General features: G+C 42.0%; 1 protein-coding gene across 5 annotated transcripts in view; it reads left to right on the top strand.

The window, feature by feature from the left end:
* Positions 1–23,667, top strand: part of CUX1 (cut like homeobox 1) — a 344,892-nt gene that overhangs the window by 282,963 nt on the left and 38,262 nt on the right. For 4 of the 5 annotated variants that reach the window (XM_063297970.1, XM_063297953.1, XM_063297944.1 and 1 more), the window contains 3 exons: positions 10,814–11,002; positions 17,802–18,066; positions 20,603–23,571. The exons of the other annotated variant lie outside the window; for it this stretch is intronic. In XM_063297970.1, coding sequence (XP_063154040.1) covers positions 10,814–11,002; positions 17,802–18,066; positions 20,603–21,308 — 1,160 coding nt within the window. In that variant the 3' untranslated portion in view covers positions 21,309–23,571. Of the gene's footprint in view, positions 1–10,813; positions 11,003–17,801; positions 18,067–20,602; positions 23,572–23,667 lie in introns of those variants that run through there. 5 annotated transcript variants of the gene reach the window in all.

The following is a 23,667-nucleotide window of genomic DNA, read 5'->3' as shown; positions in this document are numbered from 1 at the left end:
CTCCCGGTCTCCCAGTTTCTAGCCTGCTGCCTTAACCACTGCACCAAACTGGCTCAGGGGGCTGGGTAGGTAGGGGGGTGGGTGGGTGGGTAGGTAGGTAGATAGATAATCAAAAGATTCAAGCCCACCTATCATATTTCCCTGTAGCCAATTTCACACTAGCTAGATTTATTTTTCTCATTCCCCACCCATTCACTTCCACAGAAACTGTTGAACCTCTGCATTCTCTGCATTCCATCCCAAAAGAAGAAGTCAAAGCACTGGCCTAAGCCTGAGGAAACTGCCATCCCAATGCCAAGATTATGGCAAAGCAAATTTTGAAAAAAATTATTCAAGGTTGCACCCTCTCTCTTTTCTCTCTCTTAATTGTGATGAATTGGAGAGGCCAAAAATAGGTCAAACACCAGCCTCATGTGGATTGTTCCTGCATTACTATCACCCACTTTGGGGTTTTATTTTCTAAGAAGAAAGTTAGAAAAAAAGATGTACACATCACATGCAACAAAAATTTAGCGACTGATCTGAACTTACAGTTGATTAAGTGTTGTTTTTAGGTCTGAAAAAAATGGAAGAACGTTGTTTGAGAATATTCCATTGGCCAGCTCACAAATGGTGATCATGTGACTACAGGATGCTGCAACTGTCATAAGTGCAAGCCGTTGCAAAGCACCCGGATCACAATCACGCGACCGCAGGGATCCTGCGATGGTTGCAAGTCACTTTTTTCAGTGCCTTCGTAACTTCAAACAGTCGCTACATGAATGGTCGTTAAGCAAGGACTACCTGTAATATATAATGGCTGAATTATGTACGTTTGCTTCATCACTCCTTCATCCAGTCTGTGCAGTCTTGATTGGTACTGTATGTGGATCGTATGCATTCACATGTTGGTAGATTCTTAACAGTAGCAATTGCATGTTGTTTAGTCATCCATATTTTACTAGAATAGCCTAATATCAAGTTATTGCACAGAATGAGCAAACAACTTTCATAAATACATTAGACTTCTCTAGTCCAGAGGATAATTTACTTATTAATGGATTATTTAAGAATGGATTTCTAACTGGCCATCATCTAGATAACAGACTGTATCATCTTAGAAATGTTGAGGGGAAATACCCAGTATTTCTTGACAAAATCATTATCTGTCATGGTTAACTCATACTAGTTAAACCTGCCTCAGTTTTGGGGACATTACAGTGAAGAGAAAACATTTTCCCATTGTTTATTAAGAGGGAATAAAACATGAATAAAACATCTTGAGGACAAATAAACCTGAATGTGGGAATTTCCCAATTAATGTTTTTTCCCCATGATCCTTACAATTCCTGAGAGAAGGGAACAAACCCAGTATCAATTGCACATATATGTTTCAAAGTAGATGTATTTTTTTTCTTTCCACAAATTGTGTTTAAGTATTTCTGAATATATCAGGCTGTATTTAACCAACCCATATTACTTAGAGAAATCCTGTTAACGTAAGTGTGGTTGCTGTGAGAGTGTCAAATGCAGGTGTAAATTGGGTACAATGAATTCATTATCATCAAAAATTGTGGATGCAGAAATTGGGCTCTTCTTTAGATGGCCCTTTTTTCTGTTATATTATTTCAGAAGCTTGCCTTCTCCTCTGCAAATGAAATGCATTTATAGTTTGCCTTCAAAGGTTTGACTTTCTGACTTTCAGCTTACATTTTTTAATGTAATTGTGGGTGTGCATATAAATGCATGCATGTGGAAGGCTGTTAGAATGGCAGAACTGCTCGCTTTCATTACATGATTGAGTTTCCCTTGATGTTGGGGCAACATCACATGGTCCTTAATTAAAAGGTGTTTAATTAAGACAAGAGACTGTAGGTTTTTCTTTGCATGGTCACTTCATGCTATATGCAAGAAACCTAGTTTATGGTACATCATTCTGTAGTCGGAAAAGCCAAAAGTCACAAGTTCCCTGTAAGCAAACTATGCAAATATATCCAGTTGACTGAGGCTGCACAATTGAAAGGTGCAAAGTCATTAAAACGTTTGGTGGTATGTTAGCAATTTAAGACAGTGCCATCTATAGTAGAAGAGATACTCCAAAGTGCAGACTAGCAAGAAATGAAATTTGCAAAAAGGGCACTGTAAGTGTTGGTGGGCGACAGATAGTACCAGGGAGTTCTAAAAAAGATCATTTCTGCCCTTTCCCATTCACCATCCAGAATCTTTCTAATTGCAGTAATTCTAGCAGATATTACCTTAATTTGTTTTCAGTTTTTTTTCTTTCTATAGAAATGTTTAAATAATATTTTGTAAAAAAATATATAAAAATATTTATTTGTAATGAAAACCAGTCTTTGGCTTCTCCAAAATCTGCTCTGGAATCCACATAAGCCACATTTCTCAGTGTGTTTCAGAGTGCACAGAAAACCAAGATCCCTGATTCTTTGTCCTTTTGTACTCCAGGAAGAATATGAATAAGTCCTCTGATTGACACTTGGTCTTAATGTCACTTTACATAAACCTTTAGTTCCCCTGACATTACAGAAGGTACCCAAACCTTGCATTAGGTGCAGAACTCTATATCAACATTTCCTTTGTGCCCTCTGTTTGCAAAATCTCTAGATTTTCTAGAGGTGGAGTTAACCTCTGTTTCGTGGCCCGTGGTTGTCTCTGTCTTAGCCCATGTCTTTAGCATTTTGGGTTTTAACATGAAAATAATTGCAGCCATGTCACATGCTAAGTGACACTGTGATTAGCAAAATCCCCTTCTTCCTTTTCCTCGTTCCTCTAGTCTTCATGTGACGTTTGCACCCTAATGATCTTCCCACCAATAATCAGATTAATCCCCAAAATAATAATTGTAAGTACATTTGTTCCGTTCCTGTTTGCATAGTACAAATGTGGGCCACTGCTGAGATCCCCACAGAAGGTAATATATTGAATAATCCCAGCGGTTCCACATCAGAGGCTGCCAATGATAGAAAAGGCTGCTGCAATTTCCCTGAATCCCTAGCAGTCATTGCCAGCCACAGAGCTAGCAGACCCGTGAGTCTGCTCAAGATGATATGCCTTCCTATACTCAGATGCCCTATATGCGAAGGATTAGTGATACTGTTCCATTTCTTTTCCTCATTCTTTTTTGTTGCACCCCTGAAATAAGTTTAATAGTTCACAAATTTCACCCCATTCTGTACATATATCAGTTCCTAACTTCTCTGTTTAGGATCATGCTAATAATTGTTTTAACTCTAAGTCTACAATGTTAACTGGAAAATATAGCAAATATATTACTAATAATATGGTAGATATACAAAAAGTAGTGAAGATGATTAATAAATTCAAGCAGGCCAAATTCAGTCCTAAGTATTAAAGGCTGTGATGTTGGTTTCAAGAGTGTACATTGGCATTTATTTATTTCTCACATTTGTATGGCCAGCCATCTCACACAAGACGACTGCGTGGTGTACAGCAATGAGATAAAAACAGTGAATAAATAAAAACAATCATTATAAAAAGATACAATGATTGTTAAAAGGAATATTATCACAAGATTTTAAAATATGCCAACCCCGCGAAGAGAGCAAGGATGTCAGTCATAGTGGAGCCATCTAAGAATGTCTCCCGTTCCCAAAGACCCCCAGGCCTGACAACATCACCAGGTCTTGAGGGACTTCCTGAATGATAGCAGGGAAGGAGCAAGCCTAATTTCGGGGGGGGGATAATGTTCCACAAGGAGGGAGCCATGGCAGCGAAGGCCTGCCTCCTGGGACCCACTAAATGGACTGCTACTATGCGCTCTACATGGGGCTGCCCTTGGAAAGTATATAGAAGCTGCAGCTGGTGCAGAATGTGGCAGCGTGGGTAGTTACGGGTGCCTCTAGGGCTGCTCATGTAACACCTCTGTTGCACGAGCTGCATTGGGTACTGGTGTGCTTCTGGATCCAATTCAAGGTGTTGGTTATCACCTTTAAAGCCCTCCATGCCATAGGCCAAGGTTACCTGAGGAACTGTCTCATCCCAATTACATCGACCTGTCCCACCCAGTCCGGCAGGAAGGGCATGTTGCAGACTCTGTTGGCTAAAGAATTCCGACTGGTGGGGTTGAGGAGGAGAGCCTTTTCTGCCATTGCCCCCACGTGTGGAACATCTTGGCCCCACTCTTCTGGCCTTCTGGAAGAGCATCAAGACCTGGCTCTGCCAACTAGCCTGGGGGTCCAAGAGTGGTAGGCAGCCCTGGGGGTGGTTGGTGGTTTAAAGATGCTCTCTCTGCCTTTTAGTTTTCTTCTTTTACCTTTTACTATCTTTTGTATTTCTTGTATTTTATAAGGATTTTTATGACTATCTGTAAGCCACCCAGAATCACTTTTATAGTGAGATGGGCAGTGTATAAATTTAACAAATAAATAAAATAATAAATAAATGCAAATTCCTGGTGATGGAACCCATAACATGCCTTCCCTGCTAGATCTAATTAAAAATACCTCCAAAAATTATTGTAGTAATATTCAAACTTCTGTAGTATAATTGTTTTATAAAATCTGGTACACAAGTTGGCTAATAACACAAAGACATTTCTCAATTTCTTCTCAAAATTGTGAGGTACATTTCATGTTTTTTGATAAGTATCCTATAGCAAACTGACTAAATAGTTCCAGTGTTAACAACACATAACGTTTAGCAGAAATGGAGTCTTAGAAGGAGATGAGTTTCCATCTTCCCATCAGCCACTTTCTGGCCAAAGAAGTTGCCCTTCTGTAATACTATAGAGAAATTTTCCATCGGCCTGAATTCAAGGGGGGGGGGGGAATCCCTTTTTGAGGATCAGCTGGAAGGAGAACTAAAGGCCTCTTCCAGAAGGACTCCTGAATAATAGGCCTTTGGAGGAGGAGGAAGGTTTCTTTCCCCTTATGCAGGTCAGTGGAAATAACACTTGCACGAAGAGAAAATTGCATAGTGATTGCCGAAGTATAAACTGGTGGGCACCCTGGCATCTTCAGGAACTGTGTTGCCAACCTCCATGTTACAATAAAGTTCTCTGACAAGATAAAAATAGAAGACATAGATAGTTTTAGATACTGCAGCCACAAAAGCTCCCTGCTGGTGGAATCAAAAGCAATTTTCAATCTATAAATGTTACTAATAATTGTCCCTTTGACTTGCGTGTATTTGTGTAGATGACTGAACACAAGCAGTTATCCATGGTGGAATAATCATATCCAGGTCCTATATTTGCATGAAATTTGGGAGGGGGGGTCAAGTTCTCAATTTCATTTATAGATATTCGGCATCTCTTTTATTAACAATAGCAATCAAGCACGTTGAGATATAATTCCTCTGCTTAAATTGAAAGCCTAGGTTAGAAGCCTATTGCCACAGTTCTTGTTTTCCTTCACAGAGACAAATTTCCTCCTCCTCGCTTCAGCAACAGCTAGGAAAAAGCTCCACTGAATTCCCAGCTTTTCATCTGTATTCCTCCCACTGCTCAGATGTAGAAGAAAAAATACTGTGAGCTCCATGGGGCAAATAGAAAGTTTCTTCTCACTGCCCCACCCCACCCCTCTTCTTTGTACAGAGACCTTTTCATCCAAGAAGAGTTCAATATATTAACAGAAAGTTCAAAAACTGGTGTCATGCATTTCTTCAGACAGATGTGCACTCATTGGGCTTGAATTGGAAATGAAAGTGGATGCATTTGAAACAGAAGACAAATATTTGATATAACCCCAATCCCCCACTTTTCTGTTCAATATTGTAAGCTTAGCTCAGACGTAAAAAGAGTTCAGTCTAAGAACAAGACTGAATATGTCAAAATGCAGTACATTTTTTAAAAAACTACCTCTACAAAAGCAGCATGAACCAGAATAAGCAGTTTATCTAAAGTCAAAAAGATTAGCAAAATGGAAAAGTCTCTGCCAGGTGGGGGAAAAAATGTCTGAGGGGGCATCGGTCCCCATGGAGACGGTTTGAAAGCCTCCAGTGAAAATCCCTTTGCTACACGTCCAAGGGGGGGGGGGAAACCCATTGATGAAAGGGCCTTTAAGTAAAGGGTTAAGGGAGAGCAGCTCTTAAAAATATGCTATGTTGGCAGCAGACCAGTTGTTGAACCATCATGGTTTCCTCCAACAGTAAATAGTGCTTAATGAATCAATTTGCTGATATGCCTCTCTTTATTAATTAGTAGATTTTTTAATGTTTTTAAAGTGTTCCCACATCCACAAAAATAAGTGAAGGACAGTCAGTATGACAATCAACTATGCATAAAACTTTTAAACAAGAAACTAAGAAAGCCTCTGTTAAACAATAGAAGGCAATAATGTATTGAATGTTTTATTCAATATAAATTAAATAATGATTAAATAATAAGTAAAATGCTAAATACATAAACATAAATATAATTTCAATATAAAATATTGAAACCAACCAATAAAACAGCAGGTAAGGATCTCTTTCAAAATCGGGCCATAGTCAATTAAAGGAAACTGTAGGGGGTTTGGGGAGGAAGAAACACTGCTGGCAGTTTTCAGCTGTAAGCCATGATGGCTAGAGACTGCAGATGGAGAAGGGGAGTGCTAATGAATACGAGTTACAGGGATCCAGTAGCAGGAAAAGCTTTTAATTATTGTATTAGTGGTCCAGAATGTGACAGCCACCTTGCTAGGTTGGGCATCAGTCATGCACATGTTCTTTTGCTACTGAAGTAACCACCCCAGCTACCCATCAGTCTTTGAGACAGGTTCAGGAGTTGGCTTTTGGCATGTAAGACCATAAACAGCTTGGGTCAGTGGCTAAGATTATTTTGGAAGGACCTCTTGTCTAGCCCAGAATTGCACAGTGACTCCTTGTGAGCCACAGGAGGGCCTTCTCCATGGTGGTACCTCTACTCTGAACTTCCCTGAAATTCTTGAGACAGCACTTACTACATCCTTTAGGGTTCCTTGGAAGACATATTCTTCCACCCAGGCTAGTCCTTCCCTGTTGTGAATGGTGCATGGAAGGGTCTTTTGCTTCTATTTTCTTCTCCACTAAGACCTTCGTATTATTTTAATTTCTTGTTTTATTACTGAATTTTATATTTTGGAAACTGCTTTGAGATGGGTTTTCATAGGGAATAGTATTAAAAATATGACAAGTAAGTGGAGGCAATTACCTATAGAGGTGGTGGATTCCTCCTTCCTGAAAGTGTTCAAGCAGAGGCTGGAGAATCACTTACTGGAGACAGTTTGATTTAGATTCCTGCAGGCAGCAAGGGGTTGGACTCGCTGGCTTAAAGAGGACCTTCCAGGGTTTGTTTTGTGTCTGTGCCTTCAAGTCAGTCTTGAGTCCCTGCAACTACATGGACAAGTCCGTGAAGCTTTCTTGGCAATAATTTTGGAAATGCTTTGCCATTGCCTCTTTTGTAGGGTTGAAAGAGAGTGACTGGCCCTAGGTCAGCCAGCTGGCTTTGTGCCAAAAGACTAGAGCCCACGGTCCTTTGGTTTCCAGCCTGGTGCCTTTAACCGCTGCACCAACTGGCTCTTCTTTCAGTTCTGTGCTTCTGTTATTCTGATGGAGCTTTGGTGAGTGGTTACATTGCCTTCCCCATCTTGGCACCTTCCAGATGGGTTGGCCTTTCAGAATGCCTATCCAATTATAGTCTCAACATATCTGGAGGATGACGGGTTGGGCAAGATGGCTATGTTGTATCCAGTAAATGTTTCCAGTAATGCAATGATTGCTAAAATAAAATCAGTCCAAGGAAATTATTTCCTATTGCAAAAAAAGTTGCTACACAAATGACATTTATGGGATAGAAGGAGAACAGGGGAGATGGATGTGTTTTCACACTTGTCCTCTCAGGCACTGCTGCATAGATAAGCCAGAGCATCCTAGAAAGCCTGGAATTAGTAACCATCACAGTTTGTATAATTAACATCAAATTGCAGGGAGGAGTAGTCTTTTAAGTTTCCATAGGTTCAGGGGTGTGTGTGAGAGAGAACTGACCTTAAAGCAGAATCATTCACTAAGAAGGTTTCTGTGAAGGCAAAGATAAATAAAATTACTGAAAACTTTCCATCCCTAAAGTTCACTTGCTCTTGGAGTTTAAAAACACTCACAGCTGTTGTTATTTGCGTGCCCTCCAGAAGGCTCTGGCATGCCAGTGGCTGAACAGGGGGCAGGGGGTGTGCCAGGACCGTTGTTTGAATGGTTTCAATTAGCTTAATGGAATGGCACTCTTATGAAGCCTGACCACAATACGGTTTGAGCATCTGCTGCACTGAATGGCAGGAGCTGACTAGGGAAATACAGGTTGGAAATCGTTTCAGTCTGCTCCTAGTCTTTGTTTCCATTATCTCTCTTGAAAGGTCCTCAACCTTGAACAGCAGGAAGTGCATGCAGCTGGGAGAATCAATCCTGTCATTTTGCCCATGAAAACTGCAACCCTGGGGGAAGGACAAAATTATCCAGATAATTAGACATTCGTGGAAATTGGAGGGAGGGACATTCTTTTACATTTGCTCATGGGCTTGCATGTGGGCGTAATTCATTTGGACTGGTGGGTTTGAAGCCGCAGCCTTGAAGTCTTGCGGCTATCTTAACCCTAATTGATTGGTTGGGATTGTGTGAAGAGGTGCCCTGCTTTGGGCACATGGGTGCTGCATCAGCTCCTGTAATTGGCAGGTAAAATGAAGTCTCGGAACATTTTTATCTACTTACTGGATTGCTATTCCACCTTTCATTCATTCAAGGCAGCAAACATAGCACTCCCTATCATTCCCCACAACAACCCTTTGAGGGAGGTTGGGCTGAGAGAGTGGCTGGCCATATGTCACCCTAGGAGTTTCCAGGATTAAAATCTGGGTCTCCCTGGTCCTAATCCAGCTCTTAACTATCTATCTATCTATCTATCTATCTATCTATCTATCTATCTATCTATCTATCTATCTATCTATCTATCTATTTATTTTTATCACCACCCATCTCCCCCACACATGGGACCCTGGGTGGTTCACAGTAAAAACAATTTAAAATTCAGTAAAATTATAAATAATACCAATACTTAATAAATACAAACTACAATAAAATCCAAGTAAGGGCAGATCAAATTCAGCCCATAAAGGGATCGGGCTGGTCCCTGCAGGGCTAGGGAACTAATCAGCCCCAAGAATGGCTCCTCCTATCCCCACTCCAAGCATGGTGACAAAACCAGGTTTTCAGCCATTTTCTGAAGTCCAGGAGCAAGGGGGCTTGTCTCGCCTCCGTGGGAAGGATGTTCCAGAGGGCGGGGGCCGCTGCAGTGAAGGCCTGCTTCCTGGACCCCGCCAGATGGAGTTCTCTTGCAGACGGGGTCCGTAGCATGCCCTCTCTGCATGACCGGGTGGGATGGGTTGATGTGAAGGGGATGAGACGATCACTTAGGTTTTATTTATTTTATTAAATTACACTGGCATAAATCCTTGGAGAATAGGCCTCTCTGCCCTCAAAGGCATTGTACATTTCTTCTCTCGGCTTCATTTTCTATAAATCAGGAACTCGAGAATCAAAAATATTTTTTTGAAATTCCCTTTATGGATTTATATCCCATTTTATTGCTGTAGTCTTGAATGCACTTCATTCATTCTGATTTTAATCATCCCTGATTTGGATTGCAGTACAGTGCTGTCCTAACTCAGTTTTTTTCCCCTCTTATTTGCATGTCTGCATCATGAGATCACTTTACAAACTCTCTTTAATGAAAAGCATTGCTCATCATTTGACTTTATTAAATAAGAAAGAGTACAGTTCAGGAAAAAGTGGTATGAGAGTATCTGTTTGTTTAATGCTAGATCATTGTGCAGTTTTGTTTTGTTTTGGTGCCTTGAAGTCAGTCTTGACTCTTGGCGACTGCCTGAATGTGTCCGTGCAGTTCCGTGGCAACATTTCAGATGTGGCTTGCCCCTTCCTCCATCCTAGGCTGAGAGAGCGGGACTGGCCCAAGGTCACCCAGCTGGCTTTGTGCCTAAAGCAGGACTAGAACTCATGTTTTCCCAGTTTCTAGCCTGGTGCCTTCACCACAACACCAAACTGGCTCTCATTGTACAGAAATTTAAATACCATACACCTGGATTTGGAATGCTAGTAGTGAAAGTAGAAATGTTTGGGCTCACACCTATTTTGGTGAGTGCCTATTGGTGGTATGCCCCCGTGACATTCTTGGCTATTGCAAGGTATTTGCCACTCAGATACCCTTTGTTGGAGTGTCTGTTCTTTGTTTCATGTGTTGTAGAACTGACTCAGAATCTGAAATGATTTTTCAAAGGATAAGAGCCTCTGAGTCATGGCTTTCCTTGTAAGGAACAGGAACAAGCTAATTTTTTCACAGTTACTACATAAAACAGAAGCATTTTATTTATTTATTTTATTCTATTCTATTCTATCATGTGGCATAGCAGTTTGGTGTTCGTGCTGCTTTTTTTAGCATTTTGTTACAACCCCACTCTGTGATGACTTTGCCTGCCAGATTCCAGGCCTTTTATATGAAGAGCATTTAAAGCTGTGATTGGTCTTCCTCTCCAGTATAGATCAGCATTTCTCAATCTTAGCAACTTGAAGATGTCTGAACTTCAGCTTCCAGAATTCCCCAGCCAGCTCTCTAGTGGCCAGAGGAATTAGCTGTCTCCCTATAAATTGTTTGCTGTTTCTTAAAAAGTGGTTGTGTCCCCCTTGTTAAGAAAAGCCCAAACAATCAAGCATCTTCTGGTTTTCAAGTGTATTGGTCTTCCTTCATCTCTTGTGTGCAGATTTTTTAAAATCTTGATTATCTTGGGGTTTTTTTCCCCCTTGGCACAAATAACTTGATGTTTGCATTTCTTTGCAGGTCAACGTTTGTTTGGGGAGACGATCCTGGGGCTGACACAAGGCTCAGTCTCAGACCTCCTTGCTCGTCCAAAGCCCTGGCACAAACTGAGCCTGAAGGGTCGGGAGCCCTTTGTGCGCATGCAGCTCTGGCTCAATGACCCAAACAATGTGGAGAAGCTGATGGACATGAAGCGCATGGAGAAGAAAGGTAACTTCTGTCACCTCTGCAGTAGAAGGGAGGGGATTGACGTCCAGCCCAGAAATGACTCTCTCACTTTATTAAAAATGTTTTCAATATGTTTCAAATATTACTGGTCAAGAGCATAACCTCCTGGGTCATGCAGTTCCCACAGCTTGTGGGCCACCCAGAGTTGCTGTTCAGTTGGGTTGCCTTAGATAGCCAAATAATTAAATAAAATGTTTAAGAGGTCAGTGAAACAATTAGTGTGTTTGGGAAGAAGTAGTTAATATGACCCAGGAAGGTTAAAATTAGTCAAAAGCACACACGTTAGGGGGTAAGATTAAATTAACCCCACCAGCCAGTGATACAATAGAAACATCTAAGCTCGGTCAGTTGTCCCATTTTATCCAATAATTCTCCAAGAAAAGAAGTTGGAGAGAAGAATAGCTGAAAAAGTAAAAGTAGATATCTCAGAACCAACCTATATAAGGTTTTATAGATTAAAGCTACCATTTGAGGCCACTAGGAAGCCACTGCAGGGCCTGGACCACTAGTGTAAAGTGCTTATAGCAACAAGTAGGCCACTGCATTCTGAACTAGCTGGTTCAGAATGGGTTTAATGGCAACCCCCATGTAGAACACATGCAGTAATCCAAGCACATACTGATGAGGATGTGAGTCACTATCACAGTGTCCTCCTGCTCTAGGTAGGGCTGCAACTGGTACACCAGCCAGAACTGGGGAAAGAACCCCTCTTCCTGGTGGCTGTGGCCACCACCTGCCCATGCAGCAGTAGCTATGAGTCCAGGTTACTCACATGTTTCTTCAGAGGCAGTACCACATATTAAGGAATAGTATTGAAATAGTCTGACAGCCTTGATGTAGAAAGAGTAACCCCATCTTGCTGTGCTTTATCTTCAACCTGCTTTGTCCCATCCACACCCAATGGCCTTCAGATCCTGGGACAAGGCATCAACAGCATCTCCTATGCACCCTGGGGTAGTGATGCATAATTGGATATGATTGACATACAGATAATATTGTACCCCAGACTAAGGAAAGAACTCTCACAGTGAGTTAAACAGCAAGGGAAGAGAGTTGAAACCTGCAGCACCTGCAAGGCAACCACTGAACCAATCTCTCTTCCACCACCAGCTGGAACTGCCTGTTAAGGAAGGAGCAGGAACACTGTAAAACAGTGCTTTCTGTTTCCAGCCCTCATAGGCAATGCAGGAGAAATGTTCAGTGGTCCTGAAGACTGCCAAGAGGTCTCAGAAGACCAGGAATGGTGCATTACCTCCAGCCAAATCCTGACAAAGGTCATCAACAAGAGTCCTTTGGAGTTGGATGGCTAATAAATTCAAATAAATAGATGAAACCAAAGTCATCTCTGTCCTACATCCAGGCCTTGAACCCTGACTGAAAAGGGTCCAGATGATCTCTTTCCTCTAGGATGCTTTGGAGTTTCCCACAGACCATCACCTAAAATGGGGAGATTAGAGACCAGGTGGTTGTCAAGAATAGATAGAGGGGTTCTTAAGGAATGGTGCACCACAACCTCTTTTAAGGATACAGGCACAACTTCTTCCCAAAATAAGCACTGATCCAGACCCAGTTCCTAGATCCTGGATCCAGTTTGTCATGTACCATCCACACACACACACACACACACACACACACACACAGCTGCACACAGGACCCAGGGGGGCATGGATGCATCCCACAAACTGCTACAAACATATCTGAGAGAGCATCTTATCCACTTACTCAGATTTCACTGGCCAAAATGAGTCCCAGATAACTTGGCAAGATGTAGCCCCAGTCACCAGATTGGCCTCTGCCCAGTATTGCTTCTGATTGAGGAGAGAGCAAACAACCATCAAGACTAATAGCCACCAATAACCTAATTGTCTCTGAATTAATTCAGTCCCCTCTTAAAACTATCTGGTCGCCATATCTGAAATGTTGTCTTTTATTGTCTTTATATTGTAACATTTCATTTCCATAGGAGACCCTATTACAGCAGGGAAAAAAACTGACTTTTATCACTTTCCACATTTATCATGTCTCCAATATCAGGAGGATACTAGATTGGGGCAGGCTGTAATAGATGCTCATCAGGTTTTCAGAAATTATTTCAACACATACACAGATTGTAGGTCGAGGACCCTGTGTAAGGCTGACCCAATCAGTGTGCTCTCTAGGAGAAGCTTCAATCATTCCAAGGAAGCCCAAGCCCGTGCCACATTTTGTAAACATTAATTGCTGAATTGCAGAGATGGGGAATCTGTGACCTTCCACATACTTCACATATTTCTGAGATAGGAACCTCTCCCCCCCCCCCCAACACTACTGGAAATTAATAATAGCTACAAGAGTATAAATTCCCTACCCTTCTTGTAAGTCATCAAAGCAGGCATTTCCAACTTTAAATTCATGATGGCAGACTCTGAAATTCCACAGGCTCCAAGCGCCCTCTTGTGATCCTAAATAATGATAACTCTTCAAACAACTTGTTCAAATTATTTTACAAGCAGAAGAATTGGTAGTGGGGAATATGTCGCCTGATTCACCGGAGACCAATCAATCAAACCTTTATTACAGTCATATACCAGCACATGGGGGTGGGGTACAGTCATTAAAAAGTAGCATAAAAGATTGAGGTAGGTGCGTGTATGTGTGTGTGTGTAAAATCTAGAAAGAATTGTAAAAAGCTAGATGATATAAAAGATATATAAATTAAAACTAAACATACATATAAAAAGTGAGAATCTAAAAAGAAGTTTTAGGAGCATTAGATGGAGGTAGGGGAGCATAAAAAATTAGTATAGTAGAACTATACTTATCAAGTGACAAAGCACCCTAATATGGCAAACTAGGTAAATAATAAATCTAGTTTATGAAGTTGAGCCCCAAGCGCAACTCATCCAATGAATGCTGAGCACCACTGCATAGAACCTGCCCATATTGTATGTTGTAGCAGAGTTCGTATCTGAAAAAAACAAGGTGGTGTAAAATTGTAATGGTAAGATAAGCCTGGTGTCAATGTCTGTAGTACAGGCACTAGAGAAGCGCATGCTCTCTTGTTTTTTATGTGTCCAGAGTCACAGGGGCATGGCCACTCCATGTGGGGAATCTTCCTGTATCTGCCTTCAAGGACAGCTTGAGGGGAGGGCGTGACACCATGCAGGAGAAGAGCCCTTCTGTGTTTAGGTACTTTGACTTTAGTTAAGTATGCCATGAGGGAGGCAAAGTACCTGATGGATTCACTGGTAAGAAAGTTTGGGTCCTTGGCAAGGTCCAGCTGGTGCTCTGTGTCTGTTATGAGTTGTTTAATAAGTGCTTTGATCTGATCATCCCCATGCTAAGAAGACCTGGAGGGAAACCCAAAGATGAGATTTTAGTTGCCACTGCCTCTTTACATGTGAATTGAAAATCACTACTCCTAATTAATGGGGCAAGGCCATGGGGAGAAAGAGAAATAGTCTAAGCCAATAATTGAGATGGGTCACCCACACTCTAGCCACCACTTTCAGGAAGCTTGTCTTCAGTCTCAGAGTGGCATTAGGAACGTAAAGAGCTGCTTTTAGACAGGTGAGCTTTACAAGTTCTAGCAGCACAAAATTGGAGAAGGGGTTGAGCTGAGCACCATAGAGAAGTTAACAACTTTGTTTCAAATAATTTGAGAGCTGTGGGTATGTAGTGGCCACCTCTTGTCTTAAGATATTTAAAGACATATGAATTCTGTGCATTTTCAGCAATGTGGTCCCCATGGGCTTTCCAACTACTGGCAGAATGAAAGACTATCCACAAGTACTTGAAACAGGAGGCCTACTTCATCTTCATCAATAGCCATCTATGCTTCAGGAATGGCTATTGAGCCTTTTGGCAAATGCCATGACTTTAGTTTTCTGATAATGGAGTTCTATACAGTCTTCCTTGCAGTACTGTGCTAGCACCTCCAGTGCTCTTAAGGCCAATAGGCATCCTTGAAAGTATTGCTGCATTGTTTGCATAGAATAGAACAGAAATGTGTCTTCCAGCAAGTTTTGGGGAATGAACGTCTGTGTTGTGGAGATGGCTCACCATGGACTTAATATAAAAGCTGAATAAGAGTGGGGCCAATATGTAGCCTTGCTTGACATCTTTTTCAGTTACAGTAACACTGGTGAGATGGTCCTGGGGGTTACATCTTAGTGATATACCTTCATATGGCATACGTATTAAACGAAGTAGACATTCATCAACCAAGGGGGCCTCCAGCTTCTCATACCAAAGGCTAAGACAACTTAACAATTTCATGTTGCATTCTGCCAAATGTGGTCTCAAGGCAATACTGTATGTAATAAAGTTGTCTCTGAAACAATGCATTTCCAGACCTAAAGTCCTCAGATCCAGAAGAGTCATCCTAATTTTCTGTAATCCAAGAAACATAGAGCCCAATATTCATGATATGCTAGATGTTTCCTTCCCTCTTCCTCAGGTTTTCTGCATGGCTTGAACTCATTCAGACACTTTCCTAATTCTTAGCCCCTATGTTAGAATCATGAGTTCCCAGTTCAGGTCATAAGCATGTGTTTTTCAAATCCTTAAACACTTCCCATTGCTACGAGAACTTGGATTCACTCAATCATTTTCCTAATTCCCAGTCTTTCAGGACCCTAGAATTGAGCAGTGAGAACATAATCAAGACAATTCACATGTTATATTATCTTTGGTCCTCCCTTTCCACAGTCCTGTTTCCATTTTACATGAAAGGACACCCAAATTTATGTTTTTATTTTATTAGATATAAACATCATCCAACACAACTCTGTGTGGCTCACAATTTAAAACAAACAATATACCAAATATAATGTGTTATATGAAATACACAAAAATAACATCAGTCCAAACAACACACACCAAACAACACACTCTAAATCCAGAAAAAGCCCATCCAACAAGTGGATCACATCTACCCTCTCCCAAGGCCTGGGAGAACAGCCAGGTTTTCAAGGCATTCCAGAATGCCATCAGGGTGGGAGCCATACAAATCTGTCGGGAAGATCCTGTTCCAAAGAGAAGGTGGTCCAACAGAGAATGCATGCTTTCTGTGCCAAAAGATGACATTGTTTAATCAAAAGGACCTGGAGAGTGCCAATTCTGCCAGCATTAACTGGGCAGGCAGAAACAGTGGTAGGCGGTCCCTCAAATAACCTATGCCATCTAGAGCTTTATAGGTGATAGCCATGACCTTGAAATGCACCCAAAACCATACCAACAACCAGTCCTGCTTGTGAAACAATGACGTCACATGGGCATACCAAGGCATGCCCATCACTGCCCCATCACTTCATTCTGGATCAGTTGAAGCTTCTGAGTGGTCTTCAAGGGTAGCCCCATGTACAGGGTTTGTAGTCATCCTTACTAAAGTTAAGCAAATATTAAATTATTTGAATCATTAAATTATTTGATGTAATGTACTGATTATAAGTATTAAATTACCTGGGGCATAGTTATGCAGGACGTAACTGCTGCTGTAAAACAAAGTTTCAAGGGCTTTGCAGTCTTTAACAATAAATACAAATGAAAAGCAGGGCCCACTGCTCGCTCTCTCTAGAGGAAGGAGGCAGCTTGCTTATGGTTGGCAGAAATGGCAGTTCAAGGGTACTCCTGTTTACAGGAGGAGCTATAATTAAGAGATGCTTTGCCAGCAGAAATCCTCCAATATTGCCTCCAGCATCTCATGCAGGATAAATAGGACCTTGGGCTAGCTGCAGGACCAATAAATGTGGTCTGAGATGGGCTGCAGATCAGGCATCTGAATCAGCAGACAAAGATCCAGAAGCCAACCCAAAGTCAGGCTGACGGCTGAGTTCCAAAGTAACAAAAGGGACTGAAAGAGGTAGAAGCAGATGCAAAGCCAGAGGCACCCAAGGATTGCAAACTGAAGCATCAGTCAGGGAACAGAAGCAGTAGGTAGACAAATCTGGCTCGGTTACAAGGGCTTTCATGGGGGCTGCTGTATCCTGATTTCTGTTGAGGCATGCCAGATGACCACTTGGTGGTTCCAGACTGGAATTCCAGTATAGAACGCGCCCTTTTTTCTTAAGGCAGTTTCCTTCAATCAGATGTTCTTCAGATAAGTTGGATTTGTAATTCACACAATATATAGTCAACTTGCCTAGTTTTGGAGGACATTAATTGCCTTAGGCCAACCTGCCTGGCCTCTTGTGGAGCTAAGCCAGAGATAGGCAGACTTCAGTATGGTGGAAATTGTGTTGTTGTTGTTGTTGTTGTTATTGAATTTGAGATACCGCCTTGCTGAAGCCTGATGCAAAAGATGTGCACTTATAGTTAACAATTTCTAAACTCAAGAATTTATTTTAAGGTCCATAATTAAACAAAGATCACAGCCCTTTTGTGCAGGTTAATTAAGCTAAGCATTGTTTCAATAATTAAATGAGGAAAGAGAGGAGTATTGCTGCAAATGTTGAACTGTTAGGGGCAACTGACTTTTGCCGTTCACCCAAAGATCTTCCAGGAAATCCTGATCTACCTTCTACCCACTCTGATTGGCTGTATGAGATACAGTGCTGGTTATCAGCTTCTGAGCATATTTCAGATTCCACACAGTACCTTACAGGATGGCTAGAAACATATTATGCATGAAACATGGAAAGAGACTCTCAATCTTAACAGATCCAACTTGGCTACATAAACCAGTTTTAAGCAGACTTTGTATGCCCCATAGGCTTACCAAACCTTCTTTTCATTAAGGGCCAGCTTTCCCCAGTCCCTGCTTTGGTCTCTGACTGACAGCACGGCTTCCTCTGTTTTCCAGCATACATGAAGCGGCGGCACAGCTCCGTCAGTGACAGCCAGCCTTCAGAATCATCTTCCGCTGGAATAGATTACAGTCAGGGGGCCAGTCCACAACCACAGCATCAGCTCAAGAAGCCACGGGTCGTCTTGGCTCCGGAAGAGAAAGAGGCTCTGAAACGAGCCTATCAGCAAAAGCCATACCCATCACCAAAAACTATTGAGGAACTCGCCACACAGCTCAACTTGAAGACCAGCACCGTCATTAATTGGTTCCACAATTATAGGTAGGTCGCTCCAAGTTTTTCCAGTTTTCTGTTCTACCGCAGACCCGGCAATCTTTTTGCCCTTTTCCTCAAAGAACAAAAAAACCCCCTTGGAAACCTGATTTACTACAGCTGAGTTTTCTGTCTCATGCTTGTGGCCGTCATGTACCTTCCAGCCAGGCTTCTCAATGCTCCTGACTTCAAAAAACAACGAAACATCACTGTAACCCAGAAGAAAGTTAGATAGGACCTTAGCACTCATCAAAGCAAAGCACCAGCTTCTAGCATCCTATTTATTTATCGAAATGCTTTGGGGCTCTAAGCATTCTTTTTCTAAAACAAATCAAATATGTAGCTGCAGCCTAGTGCTTTATTTGCAGGTCTGTCCACCTTTCCAGGAAAAAGAGTAAGATCAGCTGCCGTGGGAGAGGGAGAGCATCCTCAGTGTCTACCTTCTAGGAAAGGAATGTTTTGTGGCATGCCATGTCCACCTTGGCAAAAAGACAGTGCCTCTACGTTAAGGGACACACTCTTTTCTTTTCCTTTGAGAAGAGGTGAATGTTATTTTAAATTATCAAATTACAAGGCTGTGTAGCTTGGTCTGTGTCTAACAGAAGCAGTGTAAGGTAGTCCTCGATCTATGACCATTCGGTCAGCAACCATTCCAAGCTACAGTGGTGCTGAATGAATAGCGGTTATAACCGGCCTATGGCGTTCCGGCCATCTAAGCACCTCCACAGTCACATCATCATGATCTGGGTGCTTGGCAACCCATTTGCACTTGCAACCAGTTGCCAAGCACCCTACGATCCTGTGATCACCATTTGCAAACTTCCCTGCCAGCAATGGGGAAGCCGGCAGGGAAGGTTGCAAGTCACTGGGGTAAGTCTCTCCCACCCATGCGCCCTCTCTCAGCCCCTCTGCATTTGCGCCACACGAGCTACTTGTGCACCCTCCCCAACCTGCGCTGTGCCTGTCATGCACCCCCTCACCCCCTTGTCCATTTTATTTTATTTTATTTATCAATCAAATGTTTATCACTGCCCATCTCCCCCAACAACCCTCCCCTGCATCCCCACATACCCCCTTGCTCCCTCCCCCACCCGGCACTTACCTGCTTGTGGGACTGGGACTTGCAACTTCCTGTCAGCTTCCCCACTGACTCTGGTTGTGGGAAGCCAGCAGAAAGTTGCCTCGCCTAATGACCATGGGATCCAGTTAATGACAGCAACAGAGACTGCAGGGATTGCTGACGCTAAGCAGTGTGGTTTCGCTTTATGACTGCATTGCCTAGCAAAAGAAATTCTGGTCCCAATTCCCATCATAAGTCAAGGACTACCTGTAGTGAATAGACTATTTTGATCAAAAAGCCTCAAGTACATAATAGGACTTCATTGTTAAATAGCCATCTCAGATTAATGTTTTAATCAACTTGTGCACTCAGTTAAAAAGGCTTTGTTTTAAAAGGCATACTTATAAAACCTTCAAATAGCAGGTGCTTCCCTTAGAAGAGGCATGTCCTCCAGAGTTAGAAAGAAACATCCCTTTCTAACTCATTGCATTGCAGCTGAAATCATTAAAAGAAAGTTTGCTCTTTGAATAAGCTTGTCGGGTTTTTTCTCATATGCCATTTATGAATTATATATATTGTATATGAGAAAATGCAGTTTAAATCTCAACTTATGCTGACTTAGGCTGTAGGACTCAGGTATCTAGGAAGCTCTCCCCAGGATGATAGGACAATTTGGAATTCTCCTTCTCAGATGAGAAAGAGAGCAAAATTGGACTTTGGAAAGGAAACTGATCTCAGAAAATACTCTCTCTGCCGCCAACCAATCTTCGAGGCACGTTTTTCCAACAATAGACAATGGAAAAAGGGGAGGAATGATGTGGTAGAAGGAAGACAGACAGTATTCCAGGAGAGGCAATGAATATACTGGCTCTCACTTCTGCTCTGTCTGCTCTCTTAAGCCAGTCTCAACCATTTCCTTCCTATTCTTGGAATGTGGAATAGGATGCTGAATTTTTCAGAGCCTTGTAGCATCTTCCATTGGATATGTAGAAAGGAGAAAGGCGACATTGCTCGGTGAATGAGCTGTATGATTTTAATTAGAAGTTTCTTTGGTGAAATTTTATTTCAGTCTCTCCACTGAGGCATGAATCTCCAAGGGTTGAGGCTTGCTTCATTCAGTCTCTTATCTCCAGGATGTACAACCTTGTTTTCTTTAAAATTGCATAGAGCCCTTGTTGAACTGTAACTTTTAATGTGACAAGATCAGGGAGTTACTAAATAGATGGAGAAGTTACAATATTAACTATATTAAATAAATTCAGTTCAAATTAATTCCAGTTTAGCTTTTGTCCTGACTTTACTCCAAAAACTTGGTGTCACCCTCAGCCAGAACCGTCCCCTCTCAGCCTAAGCAACCTCTGTAATGATAATGGAATTGTCCCAGATACACCCCTTTGATTTCCTTGGAGGAAGTGCCAGGTGCAACTGTTCTATCACCTCAACTGCAACCAGTCGTGACACTCCTTTCTCACACATTTCCTTTAGGTCCCGTATTCGTCGAGAGCTGTTTATTGAAGAAATCCAAGCTGGAGGCCAGAGCCAGGCTGGGTCAAGTGACTCTCCTTCAGCTAGAAGCAGCCGGGCAGTTCACAGCTCTGAAGGAGACAGTTGTGATGGGGTGGACACAGAAGGCCCACCTGATACAAAACCAGGCGGCCTGGAAGCAGATGAGTACAGCAATGCAAGCATCAAGTCTCAGGGAGGGCGAGCAGCGTCAGCTTTCGAAGCAGGGGAAGAGGCACTGCAAGACGCCGGATCTTCGGAGAAAACGGAGACATTCCAGTTGGGAATGGAGAGCCTGGAAGACACGGATGACGAGGGAAGGCTCAAAGCCCCGCGTCAGGGTTCTCCCCTGAGCTCTCAACATTCAGGAGAAACTCTGGAGACCAGGCCCAACTGTGCTCCAGAAGAGGATGCCTCTACCTCAGTCCTTGCAGGGCACAGCTCCTGCAAGCCCAGGGGAGAAAGTGTGGAGAGAGTTCCCATTGTGCCAAGTACCAGCTCCACGCTAGCCACCGGCTCTCAGAAATCCAACTCACTCAAGAGCTTGTTCAGCTTTTCTGAGGCAGCATGCTCCAAGAACACGCGGGACAACACCTTGAGGAAGAAGAAGGCGGCAAATTTGAACAGTATAATCCACCGTTTGGAGAAGGCTGCAAGTCGAGAGGAGCCCGTTGAATGGGAGTTTTGAGATTAAGCTCACCCAGCTCCATGGGGCTGGGGAAGTTAAAACTTGGACCTCTGTTGGTTTCTATTGTGTCCCGCACTTACCGCCCTGCAGGCCACGGGGCAAAAAATGCCATAGGCCAAGGTGCATATAGAGAACAAAAGGAGTGTTTAAGCCCAGTTTTATGTTTGTGTTTTCAAGGAAGAAAACTGAAACGTGTCCAGCTTTTTGTACCCTGAAGTGTTTCTATTAATTGCCCTAAAGTGATTTCCACAGTTTCTGGGGAAGAAAAAAAAAACTCATACAGCTTTTGCCTTCTGCCCTCCTCTTTGGTGTGGGCTTTAAAACAAATATATATATACAAACAAGAAAAAAAATTAAACCCACATATTTAAAAGGGGGGCTTTTTATCAGCCATCTAATGGCTAAACAGAGCGATAATAATACACTATTATCTTCTTTAACCAGGAAAACAAAAAAGATGGGAGGGGAGATTTTTTGAGATTAAAAAAAAAGTTGTTTTGTAGCTCTTCAGTTGCCACTAAGAGATTGCACAGTCAACCCGACTCTAAACACACTAGTTTGAATTCCTAAATATTTTCAAGAAAGAGTATTGTTTGAAACTTGGGGTTTAAAAAACGCATTTACTCCATGTATTTTTTAAACAGACAAAAAAATGACACATCAGGAAAACATCTTAATTTGTGGTAGCTGACTTCAGTGTTTTTCTTGTAAAGTGGAATAGAAAATTGACTTGTAGTGCACATTGTTTCATAGCTTTAACTGATTCTAGTCTCTTTGTCGACTGGAATTTGTTTAATACACTCCATTTTAGGCCAAATCAGGACAGAAAAAAGAAGAAAAATTCTGAAATCTAGGTATTTTATAATCTGCTTTTTAACCTCTAACCACAGAGCACGCGGATCAGACCTCATTTTGGGAGGTGTGGGAGACAGCTTGGAAGAGGGATGTACTTGATCGGTTCAGATTGAATTGCATTATGCCAGCCTTGCCAATATGAGTTACTATCCTCAGACCACCTGATTGCACATGCTACATTAATCATTTGTGACCTATAAGAAAAGAACCACCAGCTTTTTGAAAGGAAAAAAAAAATACATGGGCACCCGGAAGCTGTCCTTAACGTACCCCAGGCAATCAGGTGGGTGGCATAATGATGATAATGGCTACACAAAATACCATGTGCTGTTTTTTGTTTTTGGGGGGTGGGGTTGGTTGGCAAGAGAGATGAAAGCGTTCTGGCACCAGTTTCAAAGAGTGTGGCGGTGCAACAAAAAGCCATTAGAACAGCCTTACCCAACAAGGTGGGTTTCCATCATCCCTAGCTGGCAGCGGTTGGTAGGACAATATCATGCTGGGGCAGGTTGCTTTAGTACAGTCTGGCTTGGCAGCAGCACTTCATCAGCCATTGTGCCATTCTGGTCTCACCTACCACGGAGAGTAACAGCAACGGCTTCAGCCTTTTTCGAGTACCCTTAAGCAACAATTTACTGGTTACCCATGCTCCCATGGCAAATACTGGTTTCTGTAATTTTTAATGGTGGGGATATCTGTACTAAAAGAGGGTGGATCGGAAGGAAAAGCACATAGCGCTTGTCTATCACAATGCTAAACTACAGAATGGCTAACCAAAGTGCACACAGAAACTGTTGCTCTGCTCCCAAATGTCAGCTGTTCCTGTTATTTTATGACAGCCACAAGGCCGATCAAAGTACAGAATCGATTTTCCAAATTGTCTCTAGCTCCTCCTGTTGTCTATGTGTATATGCGTGAGCATAGAGGTGTATGGAGGAATGAGTGTGCGTGTGTGCGTGCGTGTGTGCAATTTTATACGTTGGTATTTTCTTACGTACTTGTGCACGCATAGAGTGCATTACTGCCACCTTTTTTCAATAAGCTGTTTTATCAGTTATGGCTTCTACAAATTTGCTGATTTAGACTCCTTTATTGCCATATCTTTAAAACTAACAATAGATGATTTTGATACATACATACATATATATATATGTATATGTATGTATGTATGTATGTATGTTTTGTTTTTTTTTTTGCTTATTTATAGGTGCTGTATTTTATTATCTGATTACTAGGAAAGGACAAAAGGGGCAAATATTCTTTAGAGGGATAGACTGCCGGCAGTATTGGGTTTAATTTACAAGATGTAGTTGTCAAACTGTATATTATTGACAGATTTTTTTTTTTTTTTTGGACTGTATTGTGTATCATGGAAAACTTCTTAGGTCAACATCTTTTGATGACACTTTAATGGTGCATTCGTGACTTACGTTCTAATTAATATTTACTTTATGATATTGGGGGAGGGGATGGGGAAGAGACATTCTGACTTAAAGATATATTCCCA

This window comes from Candoia aspera, chromosome 1 (genome assembly GCF_035149785.1).
Source record: "Candoia aspera isolate rCanAsp1 chromosome 1, rCanAsp1.hap2, whole genome shotgun sequence".
NCBI lineage: Eukaryota > Metazoa > Chordata > Lepidosauria > Squamata > Boidae > Candoia > Candoia aspera.
Note: the sequence above shows the minus strand (reverse complement) of the source record. Positions and strands in the feature narration are given on the sequence as shown.